This window comes from Cryptotermes secundus, unplaced genomic scaffold, assembly GCF_002891405.2.
Source record: "Cryptotermes secundus unplaced genomic scaffold, Csec_1.0 scaffold610, whole genome shotgun sequence".
NCBI lineage: Eukaryota > Metazoa > Arthropoda > Insecta > Blattodea > Kalotermitidae > Cryptotermes > Cryptotermes secundus.
Genome location: NW_019734319.1, coordinates 272302 through 288442, shown reverse-complemented (window position 1 = coordinate 288442; position 16141 = coordinate 272302). Strand labels below are relative to the sequence as shown.

The 16141-nt window shown below is 43.1% G+C and overlaps 1 protein-coding gene and 1 long non-coding RNA gene across 3 annotated transcripts in view; one reads left to right on the top strand and one right to left on the bottom strand.

The window, feature by feature from the left end:
- Positions 1-16141, top strand: part of LOC111868606 (putative inorganic phosphate cotransporter) — an 89327-nt gene that overhangs the window by 53353 nt on the left and 19833 nt on the right. Inside the window, exon 1 of one of the 2 annotated variants that reach the window (XM_023859418.2) lies at positions 11471-12064. The exons of the other annotated variant lie outside the window; for it this stretch is intronic. Coding sequence (XP_023715186.1) covers positions 11968-12064 — 97 coding nt within the window. The 5' untranslated portion in view covers positions 11471-11967. Of the gene's footprint in view, positions 1-11470; positions 12065-16141 lie in introns of those variants that run through there. 2 annotated transcript variants of the gene reach the window in all.
- The window catches only part of LOC111868607, a 20767-nt gene continuing 5299 nt past the window's right edge, over positions 674-16141 (bottom strand). The window contains exon 3 of the long non-coding RNA XR_002843536.2: positions 674-786. This is a non-coding gene — a long non-coding RNA (uncharacterized LOC111868607). The remainder of the gene's footprint in view (positions 787-16141) is intronic.

The window sequence follows — 16141 nt, the reverse complement described above, 5'->3', positions numbered from 1 at the left end:
GCGACGCGAGGGGAAGGGCGCAGGCACGACGAAGTACGGCGCTAATGTGGATGCTGACGTCGTCCCGATGGGGAGGGGGGGGTGAACGATATAGCATTTGCCGTCGGAGTTCCGATCGCTGCTGACTAGGCAAAACAGTTACTTCTGCAATTCGTTTGTGGGTAGGTTACCACAGCAACACATTCCGAAGCCTTAACATGTAGCAGCCAGTAAAAAAAAGTAAAGGCATCCCTCTAACAGGCCGTGGAGGCTTATAGGGTTGTGAGATGTTGAGGTTCCCCCATTTTCCAGCCAATTGGCTCATAGATGGCGGCAAGGTTGTCAGCCACAGCGCCGGCCGCCCTTTACCCCCAAGAATATTCCAAGAATATTCCTGGTACCCATTTCTGTTAGAGGCTGAGTCGACCCCAGGGCCATAGTGCGGCTGGAAGGATTAGGTCAATTGAAGAAATTCAATGACCTCATCGGGACTTGAACCCGCTACCTTCCGGCTTGTAGCATAGTGCCTCAACCAACTACGCTACCGCGTACCCCTGTAGCAGCCAGTAAGAACACAAATCAGGCAAATCGGCCTTCTTTTTCACACAACAGGAAAACAAAGGTACATATTTACACAGACTTGGAACGATTGACAGGCGACTGTCACAGATATGATATAATCAACTGACCTTGATGGGCGATCGGCGAAATGCCGTAACAGCTTCGCTGACAGGTACAAATGCGTAGGCCCGTTGGAAATCCATTGATAGGAATGCAGATCACGAGGGTACGGTTGGCTGATGTCACCTGGAGACAAGGATAACGATCTTGTCATTCATGTACAGAGCGATTTCTTGTTACCCCTGTCACCATATTTATGCATCATTACCAGGGCCCGGATTTTGATGACATGTCATCTTTTTTCCTTGTATCCTATGCGACGTTCTTAAATATATAAATATCGGATATGAGCTGCTGGTTACAGAAATGTAAATTTTATAGGTAGCTTCTTGTCATTTTTTTTTTACATTTTTAGGTTTAAGGTCATTTTTTCTTTTGGGGGTAAATTTTTGGACTTTTAAGGGCATTTATTCTCATTTTTGGCCAATTTAGGGAATTGTTCTTCATGTTTTCTGAAATGTGAATAACATGGAAGCGAAGTGTTCTTTCTTTTCTCCTTTTGGTAATTTTTCTGGATTTTTTCGGTCATTTTATAGGTCATTTTTTTAAATATTTTCAGATCATCAAAATCCGGGCCCTGGTCATTACGCACTGCGTAAATTGTTTAACTCTTTCAGTGCAGGTTTATATATATAGAACCAATATCTACAATTTTGCAGGACAACGTAAGTTCTATTTTAAAGCCACTTGAGTGTTGCGAGAAGTTTCAGTAATCTTCTGATGACCAACAGAGATATCTAGAGCATAACATGGAGGAGGTGAAGGTCCGTTGCACATGGCAGAAAGCAAGTTAGTGATTTGACATTGTTTTTACTTTTCATTATTGTTTCACGCGCCTTTGAAAATATTAACTCAGAGGTTGGCACCATCGCCATACTGCATTTTTTCAGGAAAAGCAAAGGGCATAGCAGAATTTAAAGATGAGTGCATTAACTCAACAGATGATCGTCGCTTTTGAGAAAGTTAAAGTTGCCCTCCCAGTCGGATTCGAATGAATTGCTGCAGGCCTTCCCCAGAACCTGCACGATATTTACGTTCGTAACAAATTCCTGTTACTGGACTCCAACATAATTCAGATGAATTTCAGTTCATACCCTCACATTCTGTTTAAGATCCATTTTAATATTATCCCCGACCTATGCTTAAGTTTCCCAGGTGATCTCTTGCCTCTTGGTGAACTGACTAAAGTTTTCTACTTGTAATTGCCGTGAATGCGGACAGAAATTTACTACAGCGGCAGCTGTGACGAGTGGCTGTACGGGCGAGCCCTAGACAAAAATTAAGGGGCTTACCGAGGACTGCCCTCGACTACAGCGGCAACTGTGAGGAATGGCTGTAGGGCCGATTCATCTTCAGAAACTACGGGACGTACTGAGAACTGACTTCCACTACAGCGGCAATGTGAGGAATTGCTGTAGGGCCGATTCATCTTCAGAAACTACGGGACGTACTGAGGACTGACCTCGACTACAGCGGCAACTGTGAGGAATGGCTGTAGGGCCGATTCATCTTCAGAAACTACGGGACGTACTGAGGACTGACCTCGACTACAGCGGCAACTGTGAGGAATGGCTGTAGGGCCGATTCATCTTCAGAAATTGCGGACTGACCTTGAATAAAGATTTTTATGTCTTTTGACATTTTTAATAATTTGCACTTATATTTTAGAGCATAATACGCTCTACAATTGTTATAACATAATCTGTTTCCGATGCTTATATGTTTAATTTATGGCAATCAATTTCATTACTTCAGTCTTTTGGGGCTATTTCTTTGCCGTTCGGGGACGTAACCCCCCCCCCCCAATCATATAACATGGTGCCTATGGGTAATAGCAATTGGCATTACGAAATTTCACTTTAGCAGGTGACTGAGATTTTACTAAAGTCACCTGAATACGCCTCCAACCGACCAACGAACCAACCAACCAGCTGCTGAATTTTTGGTTTTGCCTAATGCTAAATCTTCCAATCGGAAACGGAGTTATCCAGTTAACAGATAATTAAGTCTAGCGTTTTTGTAGCGATAGTACTGCTGGGACACGAATATGAGGCAACTGGGAAGGTCCACGAATCACTGATCACAACCAGAAGTCGCTGTTCTGCTATTAAGTGAACATGGAACAGAAGATCCGACGTTTACAATTCGATTTTAGAGGAACTGCAGTTCTTTTGTGACAGAGGTGGCGTACAAAGCATACGTAGTGATACGAGCTGCGGAGTGCCATGACTGTGTTTCTGTGACGAAGTTGAGGAGGTTAAAGATTACGATTCTCTTCGGTAATGGAAAAGTCACACGGACCGCAGAAGGCAACTTCAAGGTTGCAACATAAGTCTTCTGTGTTGTGGCGCCGTGTTGTAGACCTCAGCGTGAACCGTCTCGGTTACTACAGCGTGTTGTACATGCCAATAGGAGTGTTCTGGATTGTGGCACGGTATTGTAGACCACAATATGAGTTTATTGCACCCTCATATCGCGTTGACGGATCGCAATATGAAACTTCCGGGTTCTGATATCGCGTTGACAGATCGCAATATGAAACTTCTGGGTTCTGATATCGTGTTGGCCGATCGCAATATAAAGCTTCTGCAATATGAAACTTCTGGGTTCTGACATCGTATTGTCAGATCGCAATATGAATCTTCCGGGTTCTGATATCGCGTTGACAGATCGCAATATGGAGTTTCTGGTATATGAAACTTCCGGGTTCTGAGTATTGCCAGATCGCAATATGAAACTTCCGGGTTCTGATATCGCGTTGACAGATCGCAATATGAAGCTTCTAGGATATGAAACTTCCGGGTTCTGACATCGCATTACCAGATCGCAGTATTAACATTCTGGGTTCTGATATCATGTTGCCAGATCGCAATATGAAACTTCCGGGTTCTGACATCGTGCTGACAGATTGCAATATTAAAACTTCCGGGTCCTGATATCGCGTTGACAGATCGCAATATGAAGATTCTTCGTTGACACTTCCGGGTTCTGACGTGCTGAAAGATCGCAATATGAAACTTGCGGGTTCTGACATCGTATTGACAGATCGCGATATGAAACTTCAGGTTTGTGCTATCGCGTTGACAGATCGCAATATGAAACTTCCGGGTTCTGACATCGTGTTGGCAATATGTAACATGAATCGTCTGTGTTGTGACTTCGTATCGCATACAGCGATGTACACACAGTGGCTGAACATAATAATGGAAATACTACGCATACGGTACACGTTTCTTTATTAATATGGTACTGGACCACTTTTGCTTTGAATACAGATGCAATCCTTCTTGGAATGGACTCTTACAAGTTTAGAAGTCTATAGCGGAATTTTATACCATTCTTGAAGAACATCTTCAATTTGCTTTAGAGATGGTAGAGGTGGTAATCCGTTCCTCACTCTTAGTCTTCACAGTTCGCCAGAGTTGTTCTGTGACGTTCAAATGTGGTGACTGTGCTCTCCAGGGAAGATGTTGAAGTTCACGTCCATGCTCTTCAAACCATGACTTAACAGTTCCAGCTGTGCGAATGGAGGCACTATCGTCTTGGAAAACTGCAACGTTGTTCGGAAATAACGTCTGGATCATGGGATGCACCTGATTACCCAACCTGTCCACGTACTCCCCTGCAGGAACTCGGCCATGAAGGGCAATAATGGGACGAACAGAATACTGTACAACGCTATTGCTGCCCAAATCATCACAGAACCTCCCCCGTGTTTCGGTGTTGGAACTAGGCATTCCGAACTGTAAGCTTCCTTGGGTGTTCTTCGAAGGTAAGTAAAGTCTTCCTGATGTAGGGAACAGCGCGAAAGACGGTTCATCTGACCATATCACGCGCGCGATTCCAGTTGCCTGATGTCCAGGTGTCACCATCGTTTATACCTCTGAGCATTACTTTCAGTAATCAGAGCCCTATCGTGGATGTCGGATTTGTAAAGCTGACGTCGGGCAGTTTTTGCGGAAACAGCGTCTTCAAGATGCATATTAATTTCTGCTGTCACCTGTGCTGCAGTAGTTGCGTGATTTTTCGAAAAAATCCTTCTCATTGTAGGAGATCTCTTTCGGTCAATGTTGATTTTTTCCCACTGTTCCCTCTTCGCTGATATGTTCCCACGATTCGTGTTTGCCGACATAACCTCAGGAACTGTCGCTCTCAATATACCTAATAATTTGGCAGTTTTGTCATGCATGCTCCAGCTAAACGCGCACCAACTATCTGTCCTCGTTCAAAATCGGACAGGTCTCCCATTTTCCGATTCTTTCACATGGACTGGCACTCAACACAATCACCAATGCACTTACACGAGCACCACAGAGCATAAACAAATGGAACAACATTCACTGTTGCCAACTTAAGTTATTTCAATGTAGCCAACATAAACTCTATTCAATTTTGTTTTGTTTCCATTATTTTGTCCACATCCTATATACTATGTCCCGGGTTGTGGACCATGAAACGAATAATCTGTGTTCTGTGTTACGACACCGTGTTGCAGAGAGATCTCTTGGCTCTGACGTCGCGTTGTATGTTGTAGACGGTAAATACGACTCGGTTGCAGAAACATGACATAGACCACTGTAGAAAACTTCCAAGTATTTTATCACCATGTTGGAGGTTGTAACATAAATATTCTGGGTCTTGGCGTCGTGTTTTAAGACTTCAGAATGAATATTCTAGGCAAATACAGTGTTTTACACAGGTCAATATGAATTTTTACGTGTTCTGACACAGTATTGTAGATGGCAGTATCAGTGTTCCAGGTTCTACTTGACATGTTGTAGGTCATTGCACGGATATTCTGGGTTATGATATTACACCGTAAACACCAACATGCATCTTCTAGCACCTTATACGACTTCGCAAACCGCAATATGAATCTTCTAACTCCTGACATCAGGTTTACATAGGAATGTCAATATTGCTTTTCGTCCTTTCGCAGTAGGCCACGATATTAATAGTCTCTGTCGTGATAATCTCAAATCTTAGGGCACTCTCGTTTATTCGTATAACATGTGTACCGATACTGGGCATTCTTGGTATTGATTCTTTGTTGATTTAATGACGCTGGTTCAAACAAAAATTTTGTAGTGCCAGACGTAATGAGAAGATGGTTATGAATGCTGAGTTGCTATGGATTTTTGGACAGACGTGTCGTATTAAATGTACCATAACATGTGCCCGATGAAGCTAAGGAAAACCATGGGGCCACGACCCAAATACAAAACAGCTGTGACCCGCGACGGCCTTCAAGCGGCAGACCAAGCATTATGGCGACGTCGAGTCAGTTCTAGTTCTACCCAACACTGCTTTCCCAGTTCAGTACAGGTCAGAAATATGACGTCATTTTCAGATAATATGACGTATAGCAAGCAGTTCAGGGAAGATGCGCATACCGCACACAGTTGACGTTAGAGCTCTGTAACATGCCGATTTGTTTGGTGTGAGAATAGCCCGCATGTTCGAGTGCTCATGTCTGAAATTCCTGAACGGTTTCTGGTGTTACGCATATCTGATTGTCCTTGGTGTTCATTTCTTACAGACATCAGTACCTTCTACTGTGTCTAACAAATGCTTATCGAGGGCAAACCGTATAACAGAAAACATATCACACTTCACAGTCTGCGTAGTTCGATATGTATTCCTCAGATCCAGCAATATTCCAGATTACAGTTCTGGAATATAAAGACATTAGGCACGATTATTGGCCGCGCCATAGCTCAAGCGGTTAGTCGCTGGCTTCCCACCGCGGCGGCCCGGGTTCGATCCCTGGTCTGGTCAAGTGGGATTTGTGGTGGACAAAGTGGCGCTGGGGCAGGTTTTCTCCGAGTATTTCGGTTCCCCTGCCAAACTTCATTCCATCAATTGCTTCGCAATCACCCTCACCTATCATCTGGGGCTGGTGCAAAGGGCCAGAAGTGGCCGCAGTACAAGGGACTTAGTCCCACCCCACTAGCAATAATGATAATAATAATAATAGGTACGATTATTCTGTACCATGAGCCAGGTTCGTGTAACTTAAGTAAACATAAATTTGGGATTCTTAAAATTGTAACAACTTTTTGGAACTTTGCAGTACCGAATTTCAGCAAACATACAGAGCTGCTGAGAGACTAAATAAGTGGACAGACACACAATTCCTAACACTGTTAGAGTGTTCAAATGGCAGAATGATGATACGTGGTGATTATGGAAGACTGAGAAAGAAAGCGGTCCTGGCCAGCACAGACCGACAAGCCTCGTGCCGCTGTTCGAACAAACGGAACAAAGGTCCCAGTACTTCGACTGATTCTGACGGCGATCAACACGAACTGTTACGGCCTTCTTGGATGTGACGCAATGTAGCGTGGTAGAACAGGGGTCAACATTTCGGTGGAATCTGCTGTCTTGATCTTCATGGTCGAGTGAAGAAGGCGGCGGCGTCCCAGAAGACTGTACAGTAACCCACCGCTAATCCATAGTAATTGGGGGGGGGTTCATCCGGATAAGCGAAGCAAAAGGCAGCCCTAAAACTTACAACAGAAATAAACGGAAAATTTAATTATATAAACAGTATTGATGAAAATAAGCGATAAAATAATACTGTAGGGCCTTTATTTAAAAGCTATAAAAACGCAATACATTTATTCATCGATAGAAGTCTCAGAAATTATACGTAGTTTTTTAATGTACTAAGCAGGTTTGAAGAAACTGTCAAGTTTTGTCTGAACAGAACAGTAACTCATCTGCCTTCCTACATGCTTCCATGCGACAAGATAACTGGAGATGTCCCGATACTCGCAGTTCCTAAGGCTTCTCTTCAGCAAGAATAAATTCCGGCGCTTTCGCAAGAAAAGGTTGCAAAAACGCGGAAAGCGCTAAGAAGATATTCATACTGGGAAGATTTACTAAAAATTTCTGTATAAATTCCAGTTTGTGTTAAAAGCGGACACTTCGTATGGAGACCGACACGTTTTCCCATGCATATCTCGAGCGCAACTCGGAGCGAACACGTTTCGAACAGCTGCAGGGAACACACAACTTGGACTCTGCACACTTTTCCATGCGAGTCTTGCAGTTTTGGAGATAACCGAACAAGAGGGAAGCTTATGCAGTATCGATCACTGGATCGGCTCTAAAATTTCACTAAGATCACCCAAAAACACGTGATACTCCAGCAGGACCTAAATTCTAATCTGTATGTCACGCAGTTGTAGAGGCCTTGCGACGAGCTGATCACCCGCCCAAGGAGTCCTACCGAACGTGTAAGATCTAGAAAACCCGAAGTGAACGGAGAAGTTCATGGAGGTAGGCCTAGGCCCACTGGGGCTGTAGTGCCAAGGGGGAAAAAAAAATGTCACGCAGTTCGCAGAACGGCCGGAATCGCTGTGCTCCTGCGCACGCGCTGTGTATACACTGCGCTGTGCATACATTGTACGGTGCATACGTCGTGCTTTGCACGCGCTGTGTTGTGCATACGTCGTGCTTTGCACGCACTGTGCACAGACTGGGCTGCATACATTTCCTACCACGTTCATATATGTCTTGTAACTCGGACTTAACATTTTCAGCAAAATCCCCATGGAACTTACTAAATAAACATGACGACGTTATACAAACACCTTCAAAACAACATTGCAGGGCTAACTATACAATGTTACACGCATCCATTCAAAAATTGAAGTACAATGTACAAGATTATAAGTTCTCACGGCATTGAATACGAAGATTAATGTGTTCTGGGAGCAGAGGTCGGGTAGCCTGCTGCAAGCAATTAGCTTTTCCCGCGGAGGTTAGGAGGAGGTAACAGGTCCTTCCTTAAACATTCGTAAATTCTACCAGACATCCCAGAAAACGGCAATCTTCTAAGAACAATATATGCAAACCTTTGTAAGCATCACATTACTTCAGGAAATATAAAACAACTGCAGAGTAAAGACCGGAATAAAAGTTTCATGCGCAACTGATGATAAAACAGTTATTTCATGTAGTTATTTATTTACAATTTGTTTAGCGACCCTACTGGTAGCTCAGATTCTATAGTGTCGAACGATATAATGAATAATAAATTTGGAGCAATGTAGATGGAAGCAGTTGTTGCCTAATGCGAGATACTGTCGTTGAACTTGCATGAAGGGAGCGAGAAAAAAATACTGTCACGTATCCTTGTAATGTGACAAGTAATTAATGAATTACGGATTATATGAATCGAATTATTGGATAATCACCAGGCGGAACTGTAATTAATTGTAACACAATCTTACTGTAACTATAACACCTCGTAACTACGAACAATGATGACACTAAAGGTTACTGTAACTATACCACATACAGTAAAGACTTCTGAATCACACTTCTGAAACTTTTGTTTGTCTTCTGTTGGTCAGTTCTCTCCCTAAGGTAGGTTTAGGTTGAGGCGTATGGAGATCACCTTCAACAGTAGAGTTATTGCGTTCTTCGCTGTCATTGTGCTTTGAAGGTTCGTTGCCGTGTGAACGGAAACGTTCCTGTATGCATTGTCTAGGAATCGACGTGACTCTGTATGAAATGCATTGCTTCTTCAGTCGTATTCGCTGCTGTGGAAACGTGTTCCAGCAATTAGCCGTCCAGCAGCGGCGCCTTCCGCGTTGCTACGGGAACGTGCTCAGCGAAGACCCGCCCAGGAGATGGGCAGACTGAAGCTTTCAGGCGTCATGTCACGTTGCTCCCTCCTAAGGCGGTTCGTCCCGAACAGCCTAACAGTGTGCCACTGACCGTTTCTTCTGAAGGCTGTGTTTTTGCAACGTATGTGATTTGTCTCACCTTCCTTCTGTGGCTCGTTCTTATTTTCTTGCGGCGTTTCTTCTTCCACCACCACCACCACCGCTGCCTCCTTAAATGCTCTCGTCCCGAGCGGCTCCCCGATAAGGTTACGGTCAATCCAGGTATCCAAACATGAACTTTTCTGTCCGTTTCCGGGGCCACTATGGGGGCGAAACTATCCAGAGTCGCCGTGCTCCCACATCTCCGGCTTCTCTAACGCCAACTATGCGAGTAAGCTCTTCAACCGTTTCGGAGGTGGTCATCTTTCCACAACGTCCAGTTCTTGATTTTTATAACGCGACAGAAGATCGACTGTTCGCTTCGGGTTCTCCAGTCTGAAGGTCTTCCTGTAGGTCTTGATAACGTTTCCCGTGCTTTCCAGTTGTAGTTGCTTCAGGTCTTGTCTCTTTTTTTCCAGATATCGCGGCCGCCCGCCGCCTAGGTCCTTCAGTCCCTTTATGCCTTCGTAGTGCGTCCGCACGTCCTCCCTGAGCGTCTGTACTCTCTGGATTCCTTGCTCAACCTGCTTCCTGGTCTCCTGCCGGCGACGGTTAATCTCTTCCGGGATGCAAAATTTCCCATGGTCCTCTTCTTCGGCCTCTGGCGGCGCCCCGCGTCCGGATGTTGGCCCCTGACCCGTTTCGTCAATGCTCCAGAAGATCTCACTGCGGCCTTTTCCTTGGGGACCTCTTCACGCTTCCCTATGGACTGCATCATTCCTGGGTTTGGCTTCATTTTCTCTGGATTTGCCTCCGTCGCATTTTGGCAGGCCGTCCTCTCTTTTCGGCCATCCTTCACGTCTGCTATCAAGGCATCCAACTTCACTTTGATGGCACCAACTGCGGGTCTTATTTCCGCTTGGCCAGATTTTATTTCCTCTTGCATTCTTGATTGGCATCCATCATTTCCTTTAGAGCTTCATGGTGTGCTTTTCTATCGGCCACCAATCTGGAGACTAGAGAACCTATCACTCTCCATCCTTGCCAGCGAATCATTGTTGGCCTTCCTATGTGCCTTCGCCTTTTCCTGGCTGGATTTCATGTTGGTGTCTATTTTGTCCACCAAGAGAGGCGTCGTCAGAAGGGACTGCACCATGGCCGTGACTGAGCGAGCAACCCAGAGAGTAGGGCCGCTCAGGAAGAATTTACGGACGCGCCATGAAGGAAAAATGGGAACAAAGGATCTAGGCCGCAAGCGACCGTTATACCTGAGAAAGAAAAGGGCATACGCGATCGACATCGGTTGGGTGGAGCTCAAGACGGTTGTCACCTCTGGGAAGAGGAGGACCGACCGCGCCTCAGCACGGGAGTGGTCTTCAAAGTCAGTCACAATGAGACTGACGGTCAGTCAGTCAGTCAGTAAGTCTTTGTGTCGAGACCCATTTGGGGCTCATGACCAGATATTTATTACTATTTTGACAGTTACGATCTTGTTCTTGTGGGACGCCCTCTCTGACGAGAGGACGGGTCTGTATTTTATATATGCTGCTGGTCCTTGTCACCGCAGTCTTTCTCGGTTCCTAGTCCCTTGGGACTCGCGACCATTTTTTACTGTCTCAGATTTAAGACTTCGCTTTTCGTCGTCTCCTACGACTCGCAGGGTCAGGGTGGAGGTATTCGGCCCCGTCACCACACGGGGGTGGTCTTCTGTCAAAGTCAAAGTTATGTTACGACCAACGGCAGTACGAAATACCAAATACCAAATAGGGGACACCGAGTCGAACAGTTCATTTCTCCGTTGTCACGAAAACGACTCCTCCGTTGCTGTGAGAACAAACGTTCAACTAGCCGTTGCTCAACAACCGACTGTTCCATCAAAACCCTGAGTAACGGTGTATTTCGTGTTACCACGGGAACGTGCTCCTCGTAGCCCCGCCCAGCAGATGGAACTTTGAGGCCGCGCGTCACAGTATCATCAAAATCCGTCAGGGGTTCTCGTACTGACACGCGGACAGAGACACGACACGCGTTCATTTCGTACACGTCGTGCAGAGAGCAACTCATTCCCGGCCTCAGCAGAAACGTATTAGTATTTTAGTGTTAAAGCAGATGCTATATATAGTAACCACTGTGCTTTGAAGAGTTGAACTCGATATAGTATTTCAATTTTTAACAGTGCACAATAAAACTCTAAAGTTCAAGCTACAGTTCATTGTATGGGCAGTTATACTGACGTCTGAAAAGTGTACTCATCACGTGGACCGTAGTGACACGGGTTTACATCCACAGTAACTGGTTTACACCAGACTGAACAGACTCTTTCAAAATTCGTTTCTGAAGTGCAAGAACTGTTACTACACTTACAGCCAGCCATTATGTGTGTACGCTACGGATATGAGAAGTGGAGGCAACACTGCATAACGCTCGGTCGGGAAACGAACGAGATAAGGTGCAGGCAGACTGTGTAACAAGTTTATGCCGAAGTGATCATCACACGCGACCACGTGGCCTGGACGGTATATAGGGCAATGCGAAGAACACGCAGAGCTTTATCGCGGTTGAGTAGCGGCTCGCGAACGTGTGGTGTAAGATGCACAAAGTGACAAGAGCTCAGAGAAACGGATCCGGTCTGGGAGCCCACATACCCGTGCCAATAGACGAAGAAGACGCACGGCTGCCCAACACAGGTGTGTCTTATCTTTAGGTGTGCTTCTGGAATGTATATGTGACGAGTGATGTATGAACACTGGCACACAAACGCTATTACAGTTTCGTTGTAGCATGACTTTTTGTTTTAACATTCTTGTCCACGCGCCCTTCTCATGAACAGTGGCGCGAACACTGCTTCCATATATTTCAGTTGTGATGTCTTAATACTCATATTGTTAGTTCACTGCTGTGTCCTTATCTAATCTATAATTTAGAAGTAAAGTTAAGGTACAAACTCATAATAATTCCTGTGCACTAGATCCCATTTCATTGACTGTTTCGAAACCCGGAAGACTTAACGGAAAAATGTGTCGGACATAAAATGTGCATAGAATTTTCTTTACAGCGTTTTTTTCGAGAGTGAAAAAAAGATTTCGTCGTAATAAATATTTTGTGACTTACATTCGAGATGCGTGCATGTGTTCGTATAATGTGCCCATATGAGACGTTCTGTAGAAAGCAAAAAAATGGGTACAGAGACGATATACAGCGCGTTTTGGGCCGCTACAGGGCGTACCGTTATTCTCCTGAAGATAAAACTTTTGCAGAATAATTTAGTAAAGGGGCTGTCATAAGTGGTGAAATGTAATTAAAACCATTACAGTCGTTTTCGAGGAAATCGCGATTTTATCTTTGGGGATCGCCGTGAAAAGCCTCTGTTTTTGAAGTCAGAATATTCACATTCACCGAGCACTGACCTATGATGGTTAAAGTCATAAATATCGAATATGAATAAAATCCGTCCAACTGTTCAGGCACTATCAAAGCGCATACACATACAGACAGACGGCATTCCGGAAACCATTCTTTCCTATTTTAGGATGATGCTGAAAACGTGTTAACCCGTCAAAATCTGTAAATATTTTTTTTCAAGATTACAATACGTTCTCATATCACGTATATGTGAACGTTAAAAAACGCCATGTCACTAGGATCAGATCCGAAACCGCCTGACACCTTTTCGTGTAATTCAGTACGCGAGATTTTTGCTACAAATTTTCAGCCAATTCCATTTCTTCGGCCTTATCGGTCCATAACAAAATCTGGATTACATAAATGTGGATGGACAGAGGGGCATGGTGAAGGAAAGTCGTGCGTTTCTCCTGTTTAATTGTTAACAGATCAGCAAAGGAGAGCACGGAAAAAAAAAACAAACACTTTTGAAACCATGATCGCTACTTAGACCCCATGAAACTTGCAGCAGTATAGTAGTATGCTCCTTGTGATGGTGGTGGTAGTAGTAGTAGTAGTAGTAGTAGTAGTAGTAGTAGTAGTAGTAGTAGTAGTAGTAATTATTTAATAATAATAATTATGTATTATTTTCTTTCTATCCTTTTCTGTCCCTCAACATTATTATTATTATTGTTGTTGTTGTTTGTATTTGTTGTTTTTATTTTCTCTTATCACACGGGTTTCCCCTCTTCTTGAAAGCGTAGCGAACCCCGCCATTGAGGCTTCAAGAATATAGAACTTTCCTAATTATGGGCGACGTTCCCAGCACAGCTCCCTTTTTCTTGTAGAGAATCTACTGAACGCCTTCTTGGCATTACTTCCAGAAACACTGAACCCTCGCTAATCCAGTTACAGTTAGTCTGGATGTTGGATAATCCAAATCAAAATATGAAAAATGCTGTTCACAGTTCAGTACATACTTTAAAAGATACATGACAGATGAGTCACTTGTCTGTTCAGACAAAACTTGACAGTTTCTTCAAACCTGCATTGTTACGTTCAAAAACAAATACAACTTCTGAGTCTTCTAATGATGAATAAATGTATTGTCTTTTTGTAGTTTTTGAATAAAGGCTCTACAATGATATTTATTTTAATCAGCACTATTTATATCATTAAATTCTCCATTTATTTGTGTTCTAGTTCTTTTTATCTTTTAGGGCTACTTTTTGTTTGACTAATCCAAATGATTGCTTAATCTGGATGACCTCCCCACCAATTAATTCAGATTAGTGAGGGTTCACTGTATTTTCTTTAGTTTTTCAATAACAATTCCTGTGTCCTCAGTGACTACAAGTATGACAATGCATTTCGTTCTCCACATCTGCTTAATTTCTGTGCTTTAGTTTCTTCAGCCTCCTTTTATATTACATTCCTTTCTGAGAGTATTGCTACACCTATCAACATGCAAATCTCATCTTTCTTCTTTCTAATCCTGCTGTTGGGCGTATGTGCTAGAACCTCTCTGTCTCTTTGTACCTCTTGATTCCACAGCCCTGTTATAGCTTGTTCACGTGGAGACATACTCATAGCTGCTTGTGAATATGAGTTTTCTGTTGTTTCTATGACCAGTTTCTTGCATCTTGAATAATGTGGATGTGTACAGACTTCATCTTGTCTTATTACATAGCTGGGGCACGAGGTAGGGTAATTCTTCGAGGCACTATGCTAACAGTTGGAAGGTTGCATGTTCAATTCCCAATGAGGTCATTAGATTTTTCACTTTGACTTAATCCTTCCAACAGCACTAAGGCTCGGGGGTTGACTTAGCCTCTAACGGAAACAAGTACTGGGAATCTTCCTGGGGGTAAAGGGCAGCTGGCACATAAGGCTGACAGTCTTGCCATCATCTGTGAGCCGAATGTCTAGAAAATGTGGGAGCCTCGACATCTCACAACCCTATGGGCCTCCACAGCCTGTTACAGGGATAGCTATACTTACTTTACTTTTATTATGTAGTCATGTTTTGCCAGAGTGGGGCATCGTGATATTAAATGGTCAACAGTTTCTTCATATTCCTTACATATCCGGCACTTACTCTGTTTCTTTTTTTAGAAATTTTCCCTTAAAATAGTTTGTGCTGATTGTCTGATCCTGAGCTGGGAATCTTATGCTTCCTGTTTCTCTGTTTATGTCTCCAAACTTAAGCCACTGGTAGGACTGTTCCTAATCCACCAGATTTTCATCTAAACTAAGTAGGAATTGTCCATGCAACTTCCCCTCTCATTTTCTGTTATATTCTAAACTATTCTTTTATTTGCTTTGGTTCACTTTGAAGAGCTTTATTGACATTGTTAACTATCTGAAGTGGTGCTGAGTCTGTATTGTGTAGGTCTGGCCTCACAGTCTCCTTTCTACATATTTCATCAGTTTTGTAACTTGTACTATGTAGACTCCTGCTCCCATGAAATCCCTTCTTCATATAAGCAATCAATATGTCCACTCTTAGGTGATGATGTCCAGGAACAGATATAATTTTTATATTTTTCTGTCCATTTTTTATACAGCTTCTTGACTCCAGTTAATAATTCTGAAGGTGGTACTGGTACTGCCTGTGGTCTGATTTTCTACACTCATTTTTTTTCACTTAACTCTGCTTCGAATCAGTCTTAATCTTCTTACATACTCCTCCTTCAACTTCATTCCTCATTTGTAATTTTTTTCTACACCCACTTACATATTTCATTGAATCTGGTTCTTTAATTTAATCTTCCACTTTGCTTCCTACATGTCTTATAGACTTCGCCACTTTTGAAAGAAATTCTGGCACATTTTTCTAGTCCAAATTCCATTTTAATGTCCTTGCTAATTGCTTTTACAATTTTGACTTCGTTTCTTAATTCTTCCACATTTCTGCCTCTCAGCTTCAGCTCATACCTCCCTGTACAGCAAATTACTTACTTTCCTGCCAGTTCCATATACTTGGTATCCACATTCAAATTACTTAAATCATAAATAAAATAATAGTAGTAGTAGTAGTAGTAGTAGTAGTAGTAACAGCAACAGTAACAACAACAACAACAATAATAATAATAAATTTAATAATAATAATGGTAAAGTAAATGTGCTTCAATTAGTTAAGCATCACACCATGAAAATATATGAGGGAGCAGAGGCATGTTCATAACTTGAGCACAATTTACTCTCATTAAATTTTGATAAAACCCATTACATATCATTCACAACTAAAAACAACCACCAAATTGATCTGGACATCAGTTATGCCAACAAATTAATCTGTAAAGTACTTGATACAAAATTCCTTGGAATACATGTAGACAGTACACTGTCTTGGAAAATACATATTGAACAAATTATACCTA